This window comes from Tachypleus tridentatus, chromosome 6 (assembly GCF_004210375.1).
Source record: "Tachypleus tridentatus isolate NWPU-2018 chromosome 6, ASM421037v1, whole genome shotgun sequence".
NCBI lineage: Eukaryota > Metazoa > Arthropoda > Merostomata > Xiphosura > Limulidae > Tachypleus > Tachypleus tridentatus.
Genome location: NC_134830.1, coordinates 42,769,777 through 42,797,078, shown reverse-complemented (window position 1 = coordinate 42,797,078; position 27,302 = coordinate 42,769,777). Strand labels below are relative to the sequence as shown.

General features: G+C 32.8%; 1 protein-coding gene across 9 annotated transcripts in view; it reads right to left on the bottom strand.

Moving 5' to 3' along the window:
• The window catches only part of LOC143252335 (disheveled-associated activator of morphogenesis 1-like), a 116,144-nt gene that overhangs the window by 18,248 nt on the left and 70,594 nt on the right, over positions 1-27,302 (bottom strand). For all 9 annotated transcript variants that reach the window (XM_076504299.1, XM_076504302.1, XM_076504307.1 and 6 more), the window contains 19 exons: positions 26,296-26,385; positions 23,416-23,484; positions 21,733-21,821; positions 18,968-19,103; positions 18,602-18,799; positions 16,918-17,132; positions 15,309-15,375; positions 14,612-14,729; positions 13,936-14,068; positions 13,206-13,332; positions 12,066-12,188; positions 11,154-11,343; positions 9,822-9,952; positions 9,372-9,479; positions 8,923-9,123; positions 8,606-8,712; positions 4,216-4,304; positions 3,370-3,584; positions 1,257-1,318 (listed from right to left, as the gene is read on the bottom strand). In XM_076504299.1, coding sequence (XP_076360414.1) covers positions 1,257-1,318; positions 3,370-3,584; positions 4,216-4,304; positions 8,606-8,712; positions 8,923-9,123; positions 9,372-9,479; positions 9,822-9,952; positions 11,154-11,343; positions 12,066-12,188; positions 13,206-13,332; positions 13,936-14,068; positions 14,612-14,729; positions 15,309-15,375; positions 16,918-17,132; positions 18,602-18,799; positions 18,968-19,103; positions 21,733-21,821; positions 23,416-23,484; positions 26,296-26,385 — 2,468 coding nt within the window. The remainder of the gene's footprint in view (positions 1-1,256; positions 1,319-3,369; positions 3,585-4,215; positions 4,305-8,605; positions 8,713-8,922; positions 9,124-9,371; positions 9,480-9,821; positions 9,953-11,153; positions 11,344-12,065; positions 12,189-13,205; positions 13,333-13,935; positions 14,069-14,611; positions 14,730-15,308; positions 15,376-16,917; positions 17,133-18,601; positions 18,800-18,967; positions 19,104-21,732; positions 21,822-23,415; positions 23,485-26,295; positions 26,386-27,302) is intronic.

Sequence of the window (27,302 nt, the reverse complement as noted above, 5' to 3'; positions counted from 1 at the left end):
TCTGTACTTTTATAACATAAGCAATTAAGAAATAACACATACTATCCAGGAATAAAATCTATGTTACATAGTGCCATTCTCACATTTGCAAACGTACCTGTAATACAATGTTATCAAATTTTAAGCGTTAAAGTACACAACGCGCTTTGTTCTTAGAATTACAAATAAAAAAAACAGGGAACATTAGAGAGAGGTCACAGCAACATTAACTTGTTTCTTCAATTAACACTACCCAAATCATAACGCATTTCATTTGTGTGTTTTCATTTTGCGAAAAATTATTGTGTAACAAATTCTGTGGTTTATTTATGTTAAGTATAAATTGTTTTGTCTAACAACAACAAAAATTAGAGACTGCAAGAAACTTCCATTAGTTACAGTCTAATTTAAATGAACAAATAAATGTCATAAAATACCAAGATGCTCCCCAGTGGCACAGCGGTATATCTGCGGACTTACAACACTAGAAAATGGGTTTCAATACCCGTGATGGGCAGAGCACAGATAGCCCATTAAGTACAAGCAAATAAAATACCAACATTACAATAAATATAAACGCTTAATGTCTTCGTCTATGTAAGGTTTGTACATTTTCACTTTGAGGTTGGATAATGCAGCATACTTTAGAAGAGTGAAATAGTGCGTGGCTATTTTACAGTGAAATAATGGTCACTTATAATTTGTAAAAATTATTCAGACTTTACAAAATTAATAGGTTAACTCAAATACGTAGTTTAATCAGGTGTTTAGTGTCTGTCTAAATATATACATTATTCAACAACATTTTAAAGTTATCAAATATAGCTATATGTATATATATTATAATAGAAGAAAACAAGCCTAAACAAAAAGCAAAAACGCTGTACAAATTAAACGGATCCCCAGGATTCGTGGGATATAAAATGTACCACAGGTTGACGAATTATAGCTCTTATCCTGTGGATCCTTTTAATTTGTGCAGCATTTTTTATTTTTGTTTAGGCTTGTTTTTGTTTATTAGCAAATATTATCAGTCAGAGTTTTGGATATGATGTTTTAAAAGAGATAATTCCTTTTGTCTTTGATTTCTTTTACTTGACTGTTGAGTATTGATATGCTCTCTTTCAGAGTAACTGTAATTTACTGTGCATTTATGATAACGATCCCCAGAAACAAGTGTCCATTAATTTGAAACTTATGTAATAAACAATGATAACTTATGTATAGGTTTTAGGAATTAGGCAAACGTCTCATCATTTATTTATTTCACCACTTACTTTACTTTTGATGCTTGTCGAATATGAGGAACATCTTCTTCTAGCTTCAGAACGTCTTTAAACTATAAGATAACAAACGATTCATCTTGTGACAATATTTGCCATAGTGATACATCCATATGGTACTTACAAACACTTCAAAAAATAAAAAGTTTATTTTCTCGTTGAATTTCGCGAAAAACTATTCGAGAGTTATATGAACTAGTTGTCCCTAATTTTAAAGAAATAGACTAGATGGAAAACAGCTAGTCAATACCACCCTCCGCCACCTCTTGGGATATTGTTTAACAATGAATGGTAGATTGATTCTCACACTATAACATTCAAACTGTTGAGAGAAGGAGCATCTTCGGCTATGGGTTTCGATTCTGCAATCCGTGGGTTGAGAGTCAAGTTCCCTAACCATCAGATTAAATTAAAGATCTGTATATAACTAAAAAAACTGACGTTTGCCTGAAGCTAGTTATCGAGTAACACGCTAAAGGTCATTTAATTTAATAAACAGTTTACTGCGATTTTAAAAAAAATTATATTTTAAGACCAAAAAATGTAAAGATATTTTTAAGAACACTTTTACAAAAAAAATTAATTACGCATGAAATCGATATAACAGATCGAGTAATTTTAACGTTTATTTAACAATAAAGAATCGATAATCAAGATATATTCAGATTAAAAACTGTTAACTAAATTGTCATGAATTAAAATAGTAAACATGTTATATCAGACAACAATAATACAAAAATGTTAAAAAAGTAAAGCTTATTTAACAGCAAGAATAAATTAAATATGAAAGTTGGGCAAGTGTACTTTGAAATTATAAAATTATTCTATAAGAAAAAGACACTTGAAACAAAGAAAATCCAAATGTTTAAAATATTAATCCTTGATCAAAAAAATATATCATGTAAGTATCTCTTATTTTGAAAGAGCTATTTTGAACTGAATTTAATATTTTTTATGTAGTTCGTGTTCTTGGTCCCAGCGTGGCCTATACTTCAGGAGTGGCCGTTACATGCACCACATACTATCAGCTGTATAATTCTGGAGTGGCCGTTACAGGCACCACATACTATCAGCTGTTTTCCCTTCCTTCTGCTCCATAGTTCAAAACTAAGAACCAAATGGGTCTCTGATCTAGTTTAGCCCATTGTGTGCAAAAAAGCGAAAAAACAGACAATCCTCTATGGTGTTAGTCAAATTACAAGGTGAACAACAAGTAAAATTAGTTTCATTCTTTGTTTTATTAGAACTTCCTAAGCGCAAATAAAATATCACATTTAATGGCCCATAGAACGCTAGAAAACATAAGGGAATTAATTTCATGGTAAATCTAAATATTATAACGCGTTAGCAGCTGTAGTATAAACATTATACGTAAAGCCAGAATAACCGACTGGTTTGAGCCAACTCAGCAGAGACGGGTACAAGTTTGTTTTATTTTGTTAACGCATTTCATTATGTGATAACAAAACGTAATAACTTTAATTTAAAACCAGTCACTCACATACTCGCATGCCAGAGTTTGAAATTTATTCATAGGCGTATCAGAGGGTCGCGGGTTCGAATCCCCGTCGCACCAAACATGTTCGCCCTTTCAGCCGTGGGAACGTTATAATGTGGTGGTCAATCCCACTATTCGTTGGTAAAAGAGTAGCCTAAGAGTTGGCGGTGGGTGGTGATGACTACTTGCCTTCCCTCTAGTCTTACACTGCTAAGTTAGAGACAGCTAGTGTAGATGGCCCTCGAGTAGCTTTGTGCGAAATTCAAAAAACAAACAAACATATGTGTATAGTATCCACACAACAAACGCAAGATAGCTAACTTACAGAAGATAATAAATTGTTAATACAGTATGATTTATATATCTATTTAGCAACTTTATATGCTAAAATATTTGTTCCCAAAAATATCTTGGGTGATCTATTTAAATATTTATCAATTTCACCATGACTTTTAAAGACAAATCCAAATCAATGTCGCCTTTCTTTTATTATAATAAATTATTTATATCTAAATAAACAAAAAACCGTTGAAATACGTTACAATTTAAAAACTAATTTAACCAAATATAACTCCACAGTATTTCATAAGACTCGTAAATAATTCTCACCTTTTTCTCTAGAGTTTCAACAAGAAAATGGAGAAGTGTCACATTGCGATTGGTGCAAGACTTTGTGTCACCAACCCTGTTAAGACTAGCAAGTCGGAAGCCTACAGCGTTTCCCCTTTGACCTTTGTTCATGTAGTTACCAAAGGCTAGCACTACTTCCAGAAGTTTTTTCAATCTCTTACTACGTTGGACCTCTCTGGAAGCCTCTACAACAGCTGTTAATCAAAGACGGAAATTATAGATCATACTGAGTGTCAAAAAATCTGCGATTTTAATTAATGGCATAAAATTAGAAAAATAGAAACTTTTTAGGCACGAGGGATTAATTTATTGGCTTATGCTCACTTAGTAAATTAATGACAAAGGAAATTACGTAGCAACCAAAGGTTATGGAAGAAATAAACAAAAGCTTGAAACGAGACGTTGTGTTAGGGAAAGTAAATGCAATGAAATTTCATAGGCTGAACATTACAATGCTGATAAATTTGAGATACATAGACTAATATTTAACAACCTGATCACTCAAATGATCAGAAATTAATGTAAACAGACAAATACTAATATAAAAAAAGAAGTCGAATTTATTGATATTTCTATTTAGTTTCAACAAATTCAAGATGAATATGGGATAATAATAATTAAACAGTTAATGAATACATGACCAACTGAATGTGGATAAAAGTTTACTGTACAGTTCGTAATTGGCTTATAGCTGCAATGGTATAATAAACAGTAACCCTCACAAAATAAATTCAAGTTTTAAATCCCGAAAATATTACGTTTAATTCTATAGATGTAATGATATTTAATCACTTAATGTAACAATGATTAAAAACAACAACATACCTTCTATTTTTGGTTTACAGTCCATTATTCTTTCTTGAAATTTTTTCTTGTAAAATAAAGTTTTGACTCTTTGTTCATAATGCACAACCCTTCAGAAAAACGAGAGAAACCTTTACAGTTTAAACGAAAAACACAATTTCAATGTTGCTACTCTTAACAGAAATAATTACCCAAGGTAAAAAAATGTAAAAAATAAAGGGAAAAATAAGTGCCAAAACAGTAAAAATTTCGCTATATTACAATATGATGCAATTGAAAACTGTCAGGAGTTTAATCTAGAACTGGATGCATTTTTAGTCAGGTACATTCGGAGACATTGTCACCAGGGTGTACAAACATTTAGTTTACGTCTCAGGGAAAGGATGCAGATAATGGCGGATTTCCTTGAATCATCACCAAAGATCAGTTTTAAATGTTATAATAGTCATTCAGGAGAGCTTATTCAATTGAAATACAACTCAACAATATTTCATAAGGCACGTAAGTAATTCTTGCCTTTTCTTCTGGTGTTTCAATAAAAAATTAAAAATCGTGATATTGCGGTTAGTGCAAGACTTCGTGTCACCAATCCTGTTAAGACTAGCAAGTTGGAAAGCTATAGTGTAACTGGCAGAGTGGTTATGGTTTGTAAAAGCTAAAAGATAAACGTGTTTTGAAAGCACATGATGTATATAACCTAAGAATTTGAAACATTATACACTAGAACTTTTACTTCTGTCTTCATTTACTGAAGGAGTTTGTTATCATCTTTGGTTCAACAGTTGTCCTGGTGAAGTAAAGTCGTGAGTGGGAAAATAAGGATACCGAAATTTTGCGCGTTAATGAATATTTGTATCTTTGTTATCTTCTTATAAGACTTACAATTCTCTTTCTGTCTGAGTTTATCTCATTCTTATGTAAGCGCTTCACTTGAGGCTCCTGTATTATGGTACTTAATAACTACATTTTTATTATAGTCTTATCTAAGTTATTAAATTACAACTGCATTGTCGTGACAAAGGATTTGCTTTGTATAATATTATTTAGAGCATACTTAACTGTTTAATTTTATTCTGTTTGATAGAAAACTTGTAAACTTTGGTGATGAAAAATAACAATGTAATGTTGTAATGGGGGTACTACTATTATCTTAAAGTGTGGCAAGAAGTGGAAGAGGCCCTAGCTAAGAATTATTATTAGCCATGGTTGGAATTATGTCAATATTTGATCTATTCTAAAAATTGAGGTTATAAAGTCAGCTAGCAGAAACCAACTTGACCTCTACAGGAGCACAGAAGGGTAAGGATATCAATGAACAGCCAAAACCTTACAGAAGCATATTGTGTTAGCCAAAGCATTAATAGGCGATATTAAGGTTATCTGTGACCAGGGGAAAAGGTAAGGAGCATATGGTGGATAAAGACTGTCAAGAAAAGCCTTGACACTGTCAGATGGAGAAGTCATTCTCTTATCACACTCCTCTGGTGTTTTTTAGGAAGTTTCATGATCTGATAAAGCATTCTGCTGATGTCCTGAGATCACGTTAGTTGCTGAGGTGAATGCCAAGTACAACATCGATGCCTGTCCTATGTGGACATCTTTCTCTGAACTTCTGAAGGAATAGGAGGATCTCCTTTAAGAAGTGGTAGTTTCTAATCTAGATCAAGGTAGGGATGATGGCAGATGCTTGTTTTCACCATCGTTATGTAATGGTGGTAAAAGTTGAGCAGATTCATTTACTTGTGTTTCAAAAATTTGAAAAAAGGAACAGAGCTAACTCTTTAAATATCTTAAGCAGGCTGTCTTCTGGAATAAGTGAACTCAGGAAGAAGTAATGCAATACCTGAAGTTAAGTTTCTGTGGTTTAGAATTAGAAACACTAGTGTGCTTGAATAAGGAACATGTTAATGGCTGGAGTAGAGTTTTCATAAAGGAGCACCACTGTTGTAATACTGTAGAGAAACAAATAATTTATAAGGTTAAAAACAAAACAAGAAGACATTCACCTCAAGAAAACTTGATTGCTTACATAATTAATGTAATGAGCTTATATAAGAAAATTTTCCAAAGATATTTCTCATGGATTATGAGGAAATCCTAATAGCCAACTTTTGGAAAGGACTGCTAATCAAGTTGATGTGCCACTACACGAGTTTTACGAGCACAAGGTTTCTGACTAGTTTCTATTGTGGTGACATAGTTCAAGTCAAGGTAGTAATACCAAACCGTATTTTGGAGTTATAAGAGAAGCCAGCGAATAACAGTGGCTACTGTATCTAATTTTGCTGATAAAGGTTCTCAGAGGTGTGTGGGCATTTGCTTCATTGTGAGGTGAGAAAAAGACTGTGAATGTTTGTTTAAGGTGCTGGACCTGATCACAAGCTTGTGTGCATGCAGCACTCTGCATGCTCCAAGAAGTACTGTGACTTGTTTCCATAAATATAGGCATGACATTACAGGGAATGCACCTATAATGATATCTGGACTTGAGGTTGATTTCCTAGTGAAAATAGAAGCAGACAAGATAGCCCTCGAGTAGCTTTGCACGGAATTCAAAACAAACAAATATTGTATATGTATAGTTAATTTATGTCTTTGTCAACAGGCTGTAGATAATCTTCAACTGATTTGAACCTTTTGTAAGGCCAAAGTTAAAATACTAAGTTGTCATTCAAGACAGTTTATACTTGGCTGGCTAGACCTCTTTGCTGCCTTTTTTCTGGGTTTTTATCAATCATAAATTTGTTTTTTGTTAATCACAAAACTACACAACACACGCCTCACCCACAGCAGGTTTTGAAGCCAATTGTTTTGCATTAGAAGCCCACCGAGTTACACTGAGACATAATGGTGCACAAACATAAGTACTGGTACTGTACAGATTTATAAAATTTATTAAAGTGATACTTAGGTAACCTAGGATTGTGGGATAGTGCATAAGGACTCGAAAGCATGGTAGAGATTTTCTATATTCAGTTATTTCCCTTTGTTACAGCAGTCAAAGTTTGTTTAAACTAAACTATAGAAGGCAATCAGCCAGTGAATTGTGAAAAGTGCACAAAAAGATTTTCATTCTCTATTGTACTCTTGTTCAATATTTTTCATGCTGTCTTGGCTCATTTGATTCTTCTGCAAGTATTACCTTCAGACCTTTTGTAATGTGGCACTTAATACTTACCTGTTGGTTATAGTTGACCTCTTGTAATGTGATACTTAAAACTTACCTGTTGGTTATAGTTGACCTCTTGTAACGTGGTACTTAATACTTACCTGTTGGTTATAGTTGACCTCTTGTAATGTGGTACTTAATACTTACCTGTTGGTTATAGCTGACCTCTTGTAATGTGGTACTTAATACTTACCTGTTGGTTATAGTTGTATGTAAATATTAAGTACTATTCATATACTTAACCATAATGAGGAGACTTTTTTCAGTAGGAATATTTATGACTACAAATCAGTTAAAAATCAGCTACTGGTGTTCAGCAGTCAAACAAACCTCATCATATCAACTCCTAGCCTTTTCCTTAATACACAATGGAAAAACATTTGATACAAATATGGAATAATTACATTTAATGTTTGTAGCTGGTCTAATACTGATGTATATGCAAAAAAAAAATTACTCTCTTGAGATTTTGCAAAAGTGTTGACAGAAAATGAAAAATATAAATATCAAAAAAAATGTCCTCAGTTTGAAAAAAGTGTGAAGTGGCAGCACACTAGTTTATTCACACGAATTATACATAAATAAATGTTATCTTCAATTGACATAAAAATACATATTTGCACATAATTTTGGGTTCTGTTACGAGGTATTTTTGTTTGTTTTTTGCTATTTTTGAATTTCACCCAAAGCAACATGAAGGCTATCTGTGCAGGCCATCCTTAATTTAGCAGTGCAAGACTAGAAGGAAGGCAGCTAGTCATCACCACCCACTGCCAACTCTTGGGCTACCCTTTTATCAACGAATAGTGAGATTAATCATCACATTATAACGCTCGCACGGCTGAAAGGGCGAGCATGTTTGGTGCGACGTGGATTCGAACCTGCGACCCTCGGATTACGAGTGTTACGCACAAAACTACACAACAGTCTAATTATGTTTTATGTATCCCGATTATCGAAACCCGTGTTTTTTTCGCGTCAAAACTCTTAAGACTGAGGACTAAAACCTTTGGTGGGCACGAGTGTTTAGACAAGACATTTTATAGAATTATGTGCAATGCTATACTGTCATCAAACTAAACTCTAGTGAAATAATAAAAACAAACTCTAACAACGAAACACAATCATTTTTGGGGGTTCTTGAGAAAAAAATATAACCACTTATATTTTTTTTAAAATCAAAGTATTCGTTAGCTACATTTGGAAATGTAATCTCAGAAGTTTTCGTAAATTAACACTCACCTACTGATCTCATACAAAAACCTATCTGCTCTAGCCATACTTTCTATTTCTGCACTGTGCTCGTCCAATAACGCTTTTTCTTCTGGATTGGGTGTGAATTTCATCAGCTTCAGTGAACGAAGAGAAGCATTTTAAGTTCAATGCGGAAATAGTTACTTAAAATAAAGTTTTCAAAAATATTAAAAAAATACAGATACAAAATTTCTATGGCATGTTAAAACAACGATAAATTGCTACCATAAACTGCTAAAAATATCTGGTGATTTCTCTGTAAAAGATTTAAGCAGTAAAGGCGGATCTGAATGTAGTTTATCTACCTGTTCTACCATATCTTTGGGCAGCTGATCTTTGCTGTCCATACTTAGGATAGCCTTACAGATTTCTTCATTTGAAAGCCTTAACTTGGACAAAAGAATTGTACAGTTCTGAGCTCGACGGCCATCGATTACAGAGAATTCCCTCGTGCGCGGTGGTGTTCGTGACGTCACTGCTGTCAGGTCCTCAATGCTGCCGTTACACTTTAGAAAATAAAATTAAATACCTCAATGATGAGGTACTTGGGACAAATGTTATTCAAATACAAGAAAAAGTAAATATACAGTCATTCTCTAGAAGTGTTATATTTAAACCTATAACACTAAAATGGCTTACATTAGAATGCTAGTGAATTACACTTCTTTAAGAACGACTAGTTTTGTTATATTTCACGTAAATAATTTCGAATAGGATCATTTTGTCAGTATTACTGAGAGATAGTGATTTTTACCTGTTGTTTTTGATAGGCAGAGAACATTCTGTCCATTTCAAAGAGATCAATATCTCTGTACAGTTTTGTATCGTCTAGTTCTGTCCAAATCGTACCTTCAAGTTTACTCTGATGAGGAAAAACAAAAACACAAGACATAAGAATTTTATGTACATATTTCTCTTAATCAAGTTAAGTGGCTGGATAGTAAAAATATTTTTAAATTTTATCTTATTGAGATTAAGAAAAAATGAAGCATTTGGTAAACAAAATTCATTGTCACTATTTGCTCTTAAGAAGTCCCGTAAACGCTTTAAGCAAGAATAATACCAATGTGCTCACATGTTACTCCCTCAAGAAATTTTGTTGATAGTACATCTAAAAAAGAGCCAAACAAAAGTATATGAGCATTGTTGAGATGAGTGTTAGATATGTGAAAAATGGAAAAGTCAACCAAGATAATAGTCTTACCTCAGGAAGCTTCGACCAGTTAAAGGTCTTCAGAGGAACTGAGGGTTGAGGAATATTCTTTTCAATTGGGACATAGTTTTTCAAGCTAGTAGATCGACAAGTTACCATTGGAGGAGGGGGTGGAGGTCCACCTGAAAATATAAAATTTTAGTACAAATGAATTTTATAACTAAATAACACAGAATAACATATAGTGACTTGCTTAACTAATCTCTCAAAGTACTTTGAGCATTTATCATTGTGTTTTTGTTGGGTTTTTTATATTGGCATATACTATGGAAAAAAAAACTTAAAAATGGTAACCAGTTGTGTGCGTGGTAGTCATATCCTCTCAAAGTTTGTAAATATGATTTTGAACAATTTTTTACCATGGGTTAAAATTACGTCATCTATTCTTCAGGTACTTATAAAGTGAGTCATGAGTAAGGAAAAAAAATGTTATGCTAATTAGGCTTTATGGAACAAAAATATGATAAGAAACGCATAATTTGAATTTATTAGTTTAATGGAGGCTCAATTAAGAAAGATCCAGCTACCTATACAAAGAACATGATATTATATAACAGACTCTAATATCCTCTGTGATAATTAAAATATTAAAACAAACAACAAATATAAAAGGAACTTAGTTTCGTTATTTTTATGGATCAGTAATTGAAGTTGAAGAATGTCTGATATATACATATTAATGAGATACATTTTAGAATAAAACATGAAATGGAATACACTCAAATGAATTAACAAAACCTATTATGAAACGTACTAAAATATGTACCATATCAATCATGATTAATCAACAGACATTTTAATTGGTTTTCAACTCAAAACTACTTCATGGATGGCGAAGATCGAACCATTTACATTATATTACGAATGATAACTCCAATCCTTACGCAAAATGCTTAATATGTTATGATTTTTAAATTGTATTCAAATTAAAACAAAATTGTTTAAAACCAATTAAAAATACCAATTTTAAAGAAAATATAAAACGTTTATAAGGCTTTATAGAAAAAAAATGATTTGCTTGCAAAGATTGAAGGAATATATGTTTATATATATTCTGTAGCGCATACCTCAAATATATTTATCACGAAACCCCACAAAACTCAAAATCTCCCTCAGCAGATAAATTACGGTATCTAAAATGGCTATGAATTATTTGATAAGGCCTTCCAGAAGCCTTCTAGTTGCATAGTGGTATGTCTGTGGACTTACCACGCTGGAATCCGGCAGAGCACAGATAGCTCATTGTGTTGCTTTGTGTTTAACTTCAAATAAACCTAAACAAACAAATAAAAGCCTCCAAGAAAATAATTTTAGCGTACTTACCCAATCCATGGGGAGGAATTGGTGGGGCAATTGGTGGTGTCATTGGCGGTGTGAGAGAAGGAAGAGGTGGTGGTGGTGGTGGAGGTGCTGCAGATTTGGGGGTTGTATACTCCACTTTTGTATCGTCAGAAAGACTTCCGTTTTGAATAATATGAGTAACTTGGCTACGCTGCTGTCGCTCCATTTCAAGCTAAAAAATAGTTTGATCGAGTTAGTTGCCTAATAAGCGATTTGTCCTAAGCACCATAAAACATAAAATGGTTTTTCTCTAATTACTGGTTGAGTCGTATAAACTTTTTAATTGGAAGACACTATACAAACTAATAATATCGTTCTGGAATTTTCGAAATAATTCTCGCTTTTATGAAAAGGTAACAGAAAGCGATTTTAACATGAACTACATCATAATCGAAAACATGATTACAAATTTGATCACTTCCGTGTTCTGTTAGTACGTGAGTGAAATACGGGAAAAGGAAGAAAAGAAATCCATCCGCATATAACTTAGTACACAATTTAAAAAGAATTAGCCAGAGCTAATCTACTTCTTTTCTTCAATCAGTTTTTGAAAATTAACAGTAAAAATCTCAGCATCGGATTACATAATTTGACATAACAGTTTGGAAATAGTCAAACTGGTATTAGTTGAAACTATTTACAACAGCTTTTCAAGTTAGTTAGCGTATTAAATCTCTTAGATTCACTTCCAGTCGAGATGTTAAAATAAAGGGAAAAATTTAAACGTTTTAAAATGCACATTAAAACAGCATGGTGAATTCGAACAGCATAAATCACTAGAGAATCTCATGTCGATATTTACATGAATGTTTGTTGCCAATAATAACTCTTCTGCACAGTCATAATTAAAACAAGGTGTAAAAAAATGAAACAGAAAATTAAATCTAAACTTACCAGTTGACTCATCTGTTCTAATCTGTAATCTAATTCTTCTATTTTCTGATTAGCCTGTAGATGGCCAACTGTTTCTCTCTCCAACTTAACCCTCATTTTATCAACAATAGACTGAAGATCTTCCTACCAAGACAATTAGTACAGAATACTTAAGTATATGTATAAATGGGAAAAGGAAAAACAGTGTACATGATTTTATGCAACTCCAAAAATAAATAAAATCTATAAACAGTATCTCACTTAAAAAGATATCTCAAATGTTATTGTATAACAAGCAACACAAAAAAGAAACTTGTTCACATAGGATAACCGATATATAATAGTTAATAAAATTGTTGATATGATAATGTCCACTCAGAACATACAAGAATATCTCTTGCACGCTATAATTTATTCAGGGTTAACAACGAGTCTTTCAAACGACTTAACCCTTCAGCGTCACAGCGATATGTCTGCAGACTTACAACGCTAGACACCGGGTTTCGATACCCGTGGTGGGCAGAGCACAAATAGCCCATTACGTAGTTGCTTAATTCCAAACAAACAAACGTCATAATTAAAAACAAAACATGTGTAATAACTTAGAATGTAGAAGAAAACCTTTTGTATGGTATATAACTAAATAATATGAGTCTAGATCAAGGAGACTCCAGACTCACCCTGTAAAAGCGTACTTGAACCGAATACCTATGTGAAACAACATAATGGTGTAGTACACGATAAAGGTGGATCCGTTCCGATTCCAGAATCATCGATACTATCAGTTCTTGAGAATTCGAGAGAACCTATATTTAACGATTCACCCGTCAGAATGACGGTGATTTACCCTTCTTTTCCATGGAGATGACTCACGAGAGGTTGAAGTTCATAAACGACCTATTATTCTACATGATTGTTATTAATTTATTTTCCAATAACACAAAAGCTATAATTTATTGTATAAATTAATTAATGTATTTTCCTGTTTAAAAAATTCTGAAATTTGTTTTTATTGCTCGTTTATTGTTCAGTAGCTTAAATTACCTGAAAAATGATTTGGTTATAAAAAGCAATTCTAATATGTGGTTGTGTATGTGTGTGAATGTAACGAAAAACTAGAATGTTTCTAACATATTTACTTATAGTGTTTTGTGTTCTTACCTTTTCCTGTAAATGTTGCTCGACCTCTTGTTCCTTCTTAGACAGCTTCGTGTTTAAATCAGAATTTTCTCTTTCCAATGTCTCCGCTTTTTCCCTAGCAGCCCGGAGTTCTTCTTCCGTTGTCAGGCTGATAGCAAGAAAGAACAACATTCGTTAAGCCTAACCAGTTATACTAAAACACTTTGCGATTTTATTCCTCATTTGTATTTATTAATATTTAACAACGATGTTAATCTAAACTGTGTATCTCTGGGGGACCAGCCTTACGAAAGAAAAGTAATAATATTAAAAATTAAACAATATTTAACAATGAATTTATTGCTTTTGTTATGCACGTATAATACTTCACGTAACAGAACTTATCTATAGCCAGTAGAATACACGACAAACTTTGAGCAACAGCATTATTAAAATTTGAGTACCTCTTATAGGTAGACGAAGTTTCTAAATTTATCCACTAAAATATTAAATAGGCATTCACTACTTTGTTTGGCTAGTGTACCCAATAATTATTGCCTTGTAAGTGGCAAGTATTTCTAATTTCGTATGAAAGAGTCTCGAACTGAACATAAAAAGAATAAAAATCATATACATAAAGGTTCAGTTTTAAAATTTGATAAATAGTTTGGTCATCAGACGTTAGCTATAAAAAAAGCTCCTTATATGAAATGATACAATTTTTTGTTTTCGGTGATCTTTTATATCATTACGGTAAGGAAAAATATCTTACAGCTGAACTATCTTCTTCACGTTTATTTGCAAGTGAGTTACATCTGGGTCCTCTCTGTTATCTCCTTGTAAAACTATTTGCTGTACAATCCGGTCAAACAGCAACCAATGCTGAGGACAAGCACCATAATCCACTAGAGGGCGTGCGTTTAAAAACAATCCTTAAGTGTTCGCATTCATGACAAGATATTTAAGTATGTATTTTAAAATAAAGCTATATTTATAATACTTCAACCTGTTTCGTCACATTCAATTATGCCTTATTCAGGGATTATATTTACAAAGTCTGAGTTAAATAATTTTATTTTCAAATGATAACACAGGTCCTTTGAAGCTATACTTTTGTTATCACAGTTTATTAGGTCGTGCTATTCAAGATATACAATTGAAAAGACCTTTAGATACAGGTTTTAAATAAATGCTAAGTTATATGAAGAATTATTCTTACTCTTAAATTGCAATCATTCTATGAGATTCTTTTGTATTCGTTGTCACACTTTGAAATTAACGAATGTTTTGCAATTTCTGTTACATCGTTATCAAGGTTAAAACATACGATAATTACTTTACATGCTAGGGTTTACGTTGATTAGGATTATGCAATGGTTCAGAACATTCCATAAGACATTTTATAAGTTGTTTTTTTCATGGTAGGAATTGAAAATACTAAAGCTTACATGGCAACGAAAGGCAGTGTTCCAACAAAGACAGGAAGTGTGGATAAGCAGCTGTATGTGAAAGTTTCTGTTTGAGTGCTTCAAACATTCCTGTGGCACTTTTAGTGTCCACATGAACCTAGTCAAGAACAAAGCGCCTTATTACAATGGAATATTTCTTCACTTTAGGCATCTATATACTTCGCCCGACAAGGCTGCCAGTTAAAAATAATATTTACCAATTGTGTCAGATTCAATCCATATCAAAAACCTTATATTTAATAACTAGTAATATTGTAAATGGAGCAATGCATTTTTCCTGATAAAATGTCATTCCTACTATTTGATAGTTATAAATAAACCAGTACACAACTTCGTATGATTTTTACACACACTATGGGCTTCCTTTTTATTTCTAACTTATACGTTGTAGATACGAATTTGAAAGTTAACTTTTATATTAACGTTTATAAAAACACACAGATTTCATTGATAATTATATATACAGACACATATTTGTGTGTACTTATGTACTTATAATTACGTGCACAATATATATGCAACATAAAACGATATTTTTATGTTTTAACTCAGTATCTCAACTATACTTCTGACTTATATATACATTTATTTTTTAGCTACAGACTTATTCTAACTAAATAATTTTTGACATTGACAGTTATCAACACAGAACTAACGATAACTGATCAACACTTACCGTGCTAAATCTGCGAGCTAATTCTTTTTCATCTTCGTTTCGAACCATTTCGAATATATCAAGGTGTCTAAGAAAAGGTTACAAATACAGTTCAAATATTTTACACTTGTCACAGCAAACTTCCAACCACTTTGAAATAAAATCAAGCTCATACTATAAAGATATGTTCATCAGGATGCTATAGTTTAAATATATTACTTTCTTTCCACAATAAAACACAACAGTTAATTTTTTGCACCTGTTACTGAAGATTTCACTAGAATCTTTTCGGTGTGTTAGAATAGATCATTACCATTCTTCTTTAACACAAGGTTGACAGTTGGGAGAATAAGTGTAAACGATGAAGGTTCACTGTAGACAGTTGGGAGAATAAGTATAAATGATGAAGGTTTACTGTAGACAGTTGGGAGAATAAGTGTAAACGATGAAGGTTCACTGTAGACAGTTGGGAGAATAAGTATAAATGATGAAGGTTTACTGTAGACAGTTGGGAGAATAAGTGTAAACGATGAAGGTTCACTGTAGACAGTTGGGAGAATAAGTGTAAATGATGAAGGTTCACTGTAGACAGTTGGGAGAATAAGTGTAAACGATGAAGGTTCACTGTAGACAGTTGGGAGAATAAGTATAAATGATGAAGGTTTACTGTAGACAGTTGGGAGAATAAGTGTAAACGATGAAGGTTCACTGTAGACAGTTGGGAGAATGTGTGTAAATAATGAAGGTTCACTGAAGTAACTTCCCAAGAAATAGGTAATACTGTCATTTGTAACAAAATTATAGGATACACTAGTTGTGAACAGTCTTTGAAACAAACGAACAGCGTGTATTAAGTTTATGTGTAGTAGTTAAAAACATCGAATTATGCAGAATGCACAGGTAGACCTGAAGTTACTTCGTAAATAATTCTTTGATCAATATTTACATAATAATTCCCTTCCCCCAAGTCCGTTTACTCTGGAATTGATGAGTTTAACTTTGACAGTCACAAAGTGGATAAGTTTAGCTTTACCTTTCAAGAAGTAATTTTTTTTATATTAGGTGAACATTAAATGATTCTATAAACACTACGCTATTTTGGAAATTCGTCTCATAAAACTGGTTTAGGTATTCTTAAAAATATTTCTGTTGTTTGTGAACGTTTGTTCCTTTGTTTTACTTTCCTGCAACGTTACTCGAGGGCTATCTGCGCTAGCTGTCCCTAATTTGGCAGTGCAAGACTAGAAGAAAGCAGCTAGTCATCACTACACACCGCCAACTCTTGGGCTATTCTTTTAACAACGAATAATGGGATTGACCGTCACATTATAACGCCCCCACGGCTGAAAGGGCGAGCATGTTTGGCGCGACCGGGATGCGAACCCGCGACCCTCAGATTACGAGTCGCACGCCTTAACACGCTTGGCCATGCCGGGCCTTTTTTTTTCTCAAAATTACGCACTGGGAAGCATAAACGTATTAGAGTTACTTATTTCTTACTGGAGTTCAAGAGTCACAGAAATGTACTCTGTCGAATTCGTTATAATCGAGATTTAAAGGAATGAAATAAAATAACCAGATAATTTTTCTAATTGATGGCTCTGTTAGGATAGAAGATGACCAGTCTAACCTGTCAAGAGTGGCATTTTCATGACTGCGTAGCTTGTCTATTACAGGCTGAATTCCGAGCATCAGAAACTCGTATCTGAGATGTAGACGAAACTCCAAATGCTCTTGTCCAGGTCCGTAGTTGATAATGGCGTTGATGAAGGACATAATGGCTGTTTTTAGGCCTACTTCTTCTCTGTACACCCCGGTACTTCTGTCCAAATCGTTGACTATAGTCTTAATGACAGAAATAAGTAAGATTATATTGAAGCAAAGTGTGTAATTAAACAACAAATTACTGAGTTTTAATTTGTGTTGTTGTTGTTTGTTTGTTTTTTTAAGTTGATACCGGAAGTGACATCACAAATACGAGTACAACAAAACCTTTACAGCACCTTCTGACAGGTTGCATAGCTAGACAAATGATTAAAAATAATTAAAGTAAAAGTACGTTTTAATACTGAAAAAGCCTGCTATTTTTAACATAGCTCAAAATGTTATTCAGTTTTAGTTTATTAAGCTTTGAGTACTGACAATTCCATTTGTTTAAAGAAAACTGAAACTACTGCAAAACATCCCACATCAGTGGAGTAAAACAAAGCACCACCTTTCGAAAAATTAAATTATCCAAGAACTTTGGCTTGAAGGAGCTTGTTGTGTACTTTAATTGACAACAAGTCAGAGATGACAAAAGAAAGCTTCACATTTGTGTCACAGAATGCATCTTTAAACATAACTATTGGTCAGAATGTATTTAATACCTTTAATATTTAATACATCGAGTGTGCTAGAAATGGAAGTAAAATTTAAAGAAAAATATCAAATAATCCTAATTTTAGTATTGTACGAAACTCACAATTTTAGGTGGCGTTAAATGAAAAAAAAACACACACACGCAGTTTTTTCCCACCAAGATATGTTGCTAATGTAGAAATACCTAGTTTATTTTGTTTCCAGTTACATTTTCATTCAAAGCAAAAATATTTGTAAATGCAGCATTCTGAGTGACAAGTCACATGTGTGTGTGTTTTTTCTTATAGCAAAGTACATTAGGTTATCTGCTGAGCCCACCGAGGGAAATCGAACCCCTGGTTTTAGCGTTGTAAATCCGTAGATTTACCGCTGTACAAGAGGGGGACAACTAGCCACCTAAAACGAACATTACATTTGGGTAATACAAACTTTAAAATTAAACAGTACTTTTTAAACAAAGTAACAAACTTAAGTTCAACTGTAAAGCCAATTTAGGAAAAGAAAATTACATTTTTCTTTACAAGTGACGTTTAACTGCTTTACAGCGAAATTTTGTGATATTTTTTATAAATAAAACTTTTATATATTATTTCAATTTGATAAGCTGTCTGAGTGGAGAATAGAAAGGCTATAATATAGAATATAGTTTAATATAATTACATTGAAGTTTCATCTGTCCTGTCAATACGCTTACTTCGTTTCAACCGATGTCAAGAAAAAGTGATTATAAGTATACTTTAGTAAACGTTTTGTACATCAATATATTAAAATGTTAACAAATGTTTTATAAAGGTCTAACGTTAGATCGGGAAATAATATTATCAGTTTATTTATTGATAGAAATCCTGTGTTTAAAGAAGTACTGTTACGATAAAGGTATTAATTTGACCACAAATGTTTTGCAGGCCTCTGTTAGGATAGAAATAAAGGATGAATTGGTCCTGAAGTTATACCTGGAATCGTGTTCTTTCGTAGGCAAACTTCTGAAAATAAAGCATTGCTTCAAGAATCTTTCGATGACCACCAGGAACTAAACAGACGGCTCCCAAAATTTCCAGAACTGCGGTTTTTGTCTTAACATTATCTACAGCGAGACTTTGAGCAATGGCATTGATAGCATTCGGGTGCGCCAAAACGTGGGACCTTCCACTCTGAAAAAATAACATATACATCAATTTATACTTTAAAAATTGTCAGTATAATTCTAGAATAATGACACTGGTACGATTGTACAAACATCACTAATCAACCAAGCCCTTTATTTTGAAATGATAGCTTAAAACAAGGTTATCTGGTCAGTTAATCAACAGCCAACTCACCGAGTTATTCATCAGGGCTTTTACACAACCAATTAAAGACGTGTGGATGGCACTTTCTGAGGTATCGTAGTCCATGTTAGTTAAAAAATTTAGCAAGCACACCAGTCCATCTTGCTCCAGGAATCTCATCACGAAACTTGGAAGGAAAAAGATATATTTATTTTTATATTTGTGTATTAGACATGATAAAACGTACTTTCACAAAGATCTACTCAAAGTAGCATAAAAAAGAAAGAGATCACTGGATGTTCTTTCGTTAGGCTTAGTTTTGGCTCTAGTATAGAAAATTCAGGGATGTTTTTTCTGTAATTGAAATCCTAAGTGAGATTCATGCTAGTTCAGTTTGAAGCTGACGATTCTTAACAGAAGTCTACTTAACTAAAATATGTAAAATGTAAACATTTACACCTAAAAACTTGTAATCCTAGTAACTTAACTTTCAGGATCTAATAAATATTAAAAACAAATGGATACAAGCCACTTGAATTTTTAATAAAATACGGTTGTAATTTTACACGAAATATAGTTAAACAATAAGGAAAAAGTGTTTTTGAAATACGACATTGTCAGACTTCTCTCATTTAAATTGAAAATATACATGAAAAACAAAACCCACTTGAACGTATTAATTGACATTTGATATACAAACGAACTAGAAAAACAATATAAACCACGAGTTGATTTCTTTACTGTTTGTTCTTTATCAGACGCCATGAGATTCAGATGTTGTTGTCACTAAGAAGAAAACGAACAGCTGACAGCACCCTCTCTCCAAAGCTGGATTGACTGGCAGTTTAACACACCTACAGCTGAAAATGTCAAGAGTTTGGTAGTCTCGAACCGGAGACTTTTAAATTTACAGTTGATAAGGTTAATCGATTGTTCCACGTTTGGGTCCACTGCATCTTGTTTTAAACTTCGAAAGCTAATTTTTTTAAAGTAACACCAATACATTTATTCTTTTTAAAATGGTTAAGGTGCATTTGTGAATTAGGTTGATTTCCAGATTTGGAAATCTAAATATAATGTGAAATTTCCTCTCATTACCTCCCTTCCTTTCATGGGTTCACAATACCAACCTATTAAAAAGTAACTCGCTTCCCGAATAAAAACTTCTACCCTAAAATTCAGCTTAGAATAATATATAGACCTAACCCATACACTAAACATCTCTTAACATATAAACCTAACCCATACACTAAACATCTCTTAACATATAGACCTAACCCATACACTAAACATCTCTTAACATATAGACCTAACCCATACACTAAACAACTCTTAACATATAGACCTAGCCCATACACTAAACATCTCGTAACATATAAACCTAACCCATACACTAAACATCTCTTAACATATAGACCTAACCCATACATTAAACATCTCTTAACATATAGACCTAACCCATACACTAAACATCTCGTAACATATAGACCTAACCCATACACTAAACATCTCTTAACATATAGACCTAACCCATACATTAAACATCTCTTAACATATAGACCTAACCCATACACTAAACAACTCTTAACATATAGACCTAACCCATACACTAAACATCTCTTAACATATAGACCTAACCCATACATTAAACATCTCTTAACATATAGACCTAACCCATACACTAAACATCTCTTAACATATAGACCTAACCCATACACTAAACATCTCTTAACATATAGACCTAACCCATACACTAAACATCTCTTAACATATAGACCTAACCCATACACTAAACATCTCTTAACATATAGACCTAACCCATACACTAAACATCTCTTAACATATAGACCTAACCCATACATTAAACATCTCTTAACATATAGACCTAACCCATACACTAAACAACTCTTAACATATAGACCTAACCCATACACTAAACATCTCTTAACATATAGACCTAACCCATACATTAAACATCTCTTAACATATAGACCTAACCCATACACTAAACATCTCTTAACATATAGACCTAACCCATACACTAAACATCTCTTAACATATAGACCTAACCCATACACTAAACATCTCTTTCAGTACAAAGATCTAGCACCTAAAATTTTAGTTTATAGCTCGTGTATAAAAATTATACGTGTAGTGACTGTAAGGTCACGTATATTGTCAGACCAAAACGCCAGTTAAGAACTCGAGTCTGTGATCATTTACGAGTATCTAACAGAACCGACCATCCACTACTTAAACGCACCACCTCATCCATTCGTTTATGTTCTAAAACCACAGGTCACAATATTTCATTTAATGATTTCTCTATCATCACCACAGGATCTTCAGTCCTTGAACTCTAAATTAAAAAGTCTCTTGGTAGCTAAAGACCGCCCAACCCGTAACGACCCGGAAAGCTCTTTGGATTTAAACTTGTTCTAATTTCACATTTAACTTGGCTATTGTGTAATATATATAAACATTATTTTATCCGACCATTTATTGCTTTTCTTAATATCTAGGTAAATTAATACTTATGATATTATATTATAATTGTAGTAATTATCTATGTAACACAATTTTTCAGATTTCGCTGAAGTTGTAATAAATTCTTTCTGAACGTTCAAAACTTGTAAACAAAATGTTTTGTGTTTTATCACTTGTATTCACCTTCATTATTAAGCTTCACTGTTTTTTAATGTTGCTTATGATCGTGTGGTTACAAGGTCGGTCTTAATAATACAATCTATAATATTTCTCAGGTGAATTTTGATTTCGTAAATAGACAATGATTTGAGTTTTGTTTATCACAATACCTGTTTGGTTGTGTTCGCAATGCTGTTTTCAGGTTGTCCAGAAGTTTGGCTCGAACTGTGATTTCTTCCTCTTCACGAGGAAAGAGAAGCTGAGACGGAAAATGAAGAAATGAATCTTAAACAAGAGTTCTAGCTCATAAATTATTATTGATAATATTATTTTATAACGCTACTTAATGCAACAAATTTACAATAGTATCTGGATTTCATCAACAGCGGCCCATCATGGCCAGGTGGTTAAGGCATTCGACTTTTAATCTGTGGGTCGCGGGTTCGAATCCCGGTTACACCAAAGCATGCTTGCCCTTTCGGCTGTGGGGGAGTTATAATGTGACGGTCAGTCCCAATATTCGTTGGTAAAGAGTAGCCCAGAGATAGATAGCGATGGGTGGTGATGACTAGTTGCCTTCCCTCTAGTCTTACACTGCTAAATTAGGGACGGCTAGCACAGATAGCCCACGAGTAGCTTTGCGCAAAATTCAAAACAAACAAACAATTCTAATGACTCTGTGAGAATGTTGCTGTGTGTTATTGGTTCTGGTATATATATTTTGATGATATATTAAATGTACTACTGCAGCCATTTTTCTGGTTATTCATTTTAAATGATATCTTCTGGTATGTTTTACTTTTCATCACATACACCTTGAGCATCCACACCTGTTTTCTCAAATCTAAATCTTAAATTTCTCTGGGGATCTAATCACTTCCGTTATTACATCGAACCTCATGAGGAACCACTTCCGTCTGGTTTAAAAACGTCTGTGGCAGTTAGACAAGCCATGTAAGTGACTGAAGGATTTTTGATAATCAACGAATTAACACGTAATTTGGAATAAAACTAAACTGTTATATCTTTAAATAAACCATCACGAGTGAAAATATAACAAAATTCATCATAATGTGATTCTAGTGTGCAATGATATTCTTTTAGATACTATAGCTGTTTGGTGCCTTTTGGTTCATTGAATGAACTAAATTTACAGCAAAAACAATTAGTATAGTCTATAATGAAGCCACGAACACTCGTTACAGTTCAAAGCGTTTGTACTTCTTTAAACTGTACACACACAAACGCGCTCGAGCACATGAGCACGTGTATTTAATGAGAATATTATGCATGTTAATTCTTATGACCCAGTCAAATTTCATTATCATTCATGAGTTTACTGTCTATGACCATCGTACCATTGAATAAGCTAACGTAATATAATAATGATTCATTTGTACACGAGTTTATACTGCCACGACGATGCCCTAGATGATTAAGCCTTTATTCTAGCGTTTTTCCAGAAGACAGTTGTTCTGTAACGTCTAACACACGACAGTACTCCTAACCGGATGTCTTACAACTTTCAGTCCATACGACTGGGGCCTCCCGCCAGTGGCTCAGCGGTATGTCTGCGGACTTATAACGCTAAAATCCGGGTTTCGATACCCGTGGTGGTCAGAGCACATATAGCCCATTGTATAGCTTTGTGCTTAATTCAAAACAACAGCCATATTACTGGATAAATGCATTCAAATAATGATGTTCTAAACAGATCTTAAGCCTACTTTTTCAGTCTTGTTTACAATATTATTTCTATTGGTTCAGAATAAGATCTTAATCTTGTTATTTTATACTAAAATAACAATTATTGTACAATGGTCTTCGAAGCTTTAAAGCTATTTAAAACTTACCATTGACATTGAATTAACCCTTTCCACGTAATAATCAGGAAAATGTGTCGATGACGATTCTTGCTGTTCCTATAAAAAAAAAAGAATGTTTTTATCATTAAGCGTGGTTTACATATGTAAATACTTGCTAGTAAACAGAAATCACAAATATATTTACATTTACTTTAAAATATATTTACCTAATTTTAAATTAGTACACTAGACAAAAGACGCTACTCAACATCACCTGGTCTCAGTTCCTGGCCTGCTCTAATAGAAAAGTAACATTTAGTTTTGACTGTTTTTTCTCACCCACGAGGATTCTCAACTTTATAGTTCAGTATTCTACTACTAGGTCATACTCAGCTCTTACAAGTATCTATAAATCCAATACGTGCATAGAGGCCCGAGCACAATGTGTAAAAGGGGGATTCTAACTTATGAGATCAAAACCCAACGTATATTGTGTGAAACATGATCAGTATTTAAAGCATGCTAATGCTAAGGTGGTTCAAAGAAAAACTCCAGAAAAACTTGTAAAAAATAGGTGCTGTGAAATTAAATTTGAAAGCAATTTTGAATTAAATGCATCTTAAATAATTGCATGGCAGTTCTCATAAAATCCACAAATATCTAATGAAAAATCAACAAATCATCATTCTGTTGTAACAATGCATAGGAAGCTAGGCCTAAATTACCATAACTATGTATGTTTTATTATAGTAAAGTACTGTGCTATATACATCTAAAGTAGCTATTAATTGTTAAGTTATATTACTAATTTAAGCTTTTTACAACAATAGTTATTCTAATCATTACGAATAAACAACGAAAGATTATTATTACTTATGTCAGGCCTGCGTGGTTATGAGTTTAGCGATAAATAGCATATAAAAGCAATTTTTAAAGCGAAATTATTACAGACTGCATTGCAATAACACAGCGAAGAATAATAGTTCGTCTTGTCAAATGTGCTATAAAGTAATTGACTCAGCCTGTGTGGATTTCCATGCAAAAGGAAAAAAAAATTATCTAAAGCTCTGGATACCACTGTGATAACCAATAGTGCAATGAATAAACATTTGTATGTACGTTCAACTTGATTTAGTGTATTAATCTAAAACAAGTGGAGTGCGTTATTCTTTGTTTATTGTAGAAATTTATCGCTAACAAGTCACAGACACCTACTATAAAAAAATCCGGCCTAGTAATTCTGATTATAAGTGTTAACAGAAGATATTTCATGCAATTATTTCAAGTCAAAAAGCGCTAATGAAGACTATTGGAAAAACGTTAGACATAATAAGCAGCTGCGCTATAACTATACAAGCATATTTTGTTGTATATCAGAATAATGGGGGGTTCATCAGACCCTCGTGTTCGTACGTGACATAAATCTGATGCCTAAATTTCGTAAAGAAGCAATAATTATAAATTAACAATAATATATAGAAGATGCGTTAGTTAATATATCCAAATAATTAAGGCATCATTTACAATAGTGTGTATTTAATATATCCAAATAACTAAGGCATCATTTACAATAGTGTGTATTTAATATATCCAAATAACTAAGGCATCATTTACAATAGTGTGTATTTAATATGTCCAAATAACTAAGGCATCATTTACAATAGTGTGTATTTAATATATCCAAATAACTAAGGCATCATTTACAATAGTGTGTATTTAATATATCCAAATAACTAAGGCATCATTTACAATAGTGTGTATTTAATATGTCCAAATAACTAAGGCATCATTTACAATAGTGTGTATTTAATATATCCAAATAACTAAGGCATCATTTACAATAGTGTGTATTTAATATATCCAAATAACTAAGGCATCATTTACAATAGTGTGTATTTAATATATCCAAATAACTAGGCATCATTTACAATAGTGTGTATTTAATATATCCAAATAACTAAGGCATCATTTACAATAGTGTGTATTTAATATATCCAAATAACTAAGGCATCATTTACAATAGTGTGTATTTAATATATCCAAATAACTAAGGCATCATTTACAATAGTGTGTATTTAATATATCCAAATAACTAAGGCATCATTTACAATAGTGTGTATTTAATATATCCAAATAACTAAGGCATCATTTACAATAGTGTGTATTTAATATATCCAAATAACTAAGGCATCATTTACAATAGTGTGTATTTAATACATCCAAATAACTAAGGCATCATTTACAATAGTGTGTATTTAATATATCCAAATAACTAAGGCATCATTTACAATAGTGTGTATTTAATATATCCAAATAACTAAGGCATCATTTACAATAGTGTGTATTTAATATATCCAAATAACTAAGGCATCATTTACAATAGTGTGTATTTAATATATCCAAATAACTAGGCATCATTTACAATAGTGTGTATTATTTTACTCCAATACAATCTGAAATTTGTTTCCATAAGTAAAAGAAACACAAGAAATTCAGTAAAAATATAATTTCATCAGTATAAAATATGTTTGTTTCTAGTAAAACAGTCATTTTCGGTTAGAATTACAGGTATTTGACTTCTGTCGAAAATCTTATCCCTATAAGAACTGGCAAGAGATAAAAAGAAAAAAAAAAACAACTGAGAAAATACCACATCTCTTCCATAATAAATGTATCACTGTTTGTTATCGGGTTAAGCTCTATGGATTCGAAGACAGTCATGTGTCGATAAATTACTTCACCCACGTACGATCTAAGCTCTAAGATCAGACGCCACAACCAAAGCAATATACCACTGACAGAGCAACGGCGACCAAAGCGAGATAACAATGAGGAAAGAAAAACTGATAGAATAAAGAGGAAGATTTAGTTAGGCAATCTGTAGGAGAGTTGATTTTTAATATCCTAAACAAGGGTAACCACACCTACCGTTTTCTTGCTTAGATAAAGCTGCCATTTCTTTTCTGGCGGTAAACTGAACATGATTTCTCGCTTAGCTGCCGTCAAATCCAATTCTTCCTATGACATAAAAAACAAACAGAAAGTAAATGAAATTAGTTTCATAAGTTCGTAGGATTAGAAGTTAAATTTGAGAACTAAAAAAGACATTCGTTGACGTTATTAACCAAAGTGAAATAAAAAGCAGGAATTCTTGATAAGGAAAGAGCAAAAATATAATTTTGTAAACTTTGTTAAAATTACACATCAGAAATGAAAACAGAATCTGATATTTAATTTTTTTTTCATTGCTTCTCAGTTACTGAAAGAATGTGAGTAGATACAAATTCATGAGACCCAACATGGCTAGACGGTTAAGACACTCGACTCGTAATCTGAGGGTCGCGGGTTCCAATCCCCGTCGCACCCAACATGCTCGCCCTTTCAGCCGTGGGAGCGTTATAATGCGACAGTCAGTCCCACTGTTCGTTGGTAAAGAGTTGGCGGTGGGTGTTGATGACCAGCTGCCTTCCCTCTAGTCTTGCGTAGCTTTGCGCGAAATTCAAAACAAACCAATAAATTCATGAGTATGGTTGAATATTGTAATAAAAAATTTACATAATTTTAGCAAAACTTTAATTCGTGGTTCACGCTGATAAAATCTGACGTACCTTGACTTTCACCAATTCGTTTCGCCAGTTGAAAAAAAAAGTATAACTTATTGTTGCATAAGCGTTTCGATAATTTTTTATTTACAGCATAAGATTTCTAAGATTATAGTATTGAAATAATTGAGAATTATAAAGAAATCAGTTCTAGTATCCACCTCATTTTCTGTTGTAACAAGGCTTATCATAATTGTATAAAACGTTCGTGGAAATTCATTTAAAGTCAGAAATTTCATCGATAAAGTTTGTTTTTCATCTCAGTGGTACTCATTACAAATTTCCCGTGACAATCATGCATGATTTGATCTTCCGTTTCACAATTATTGAAAA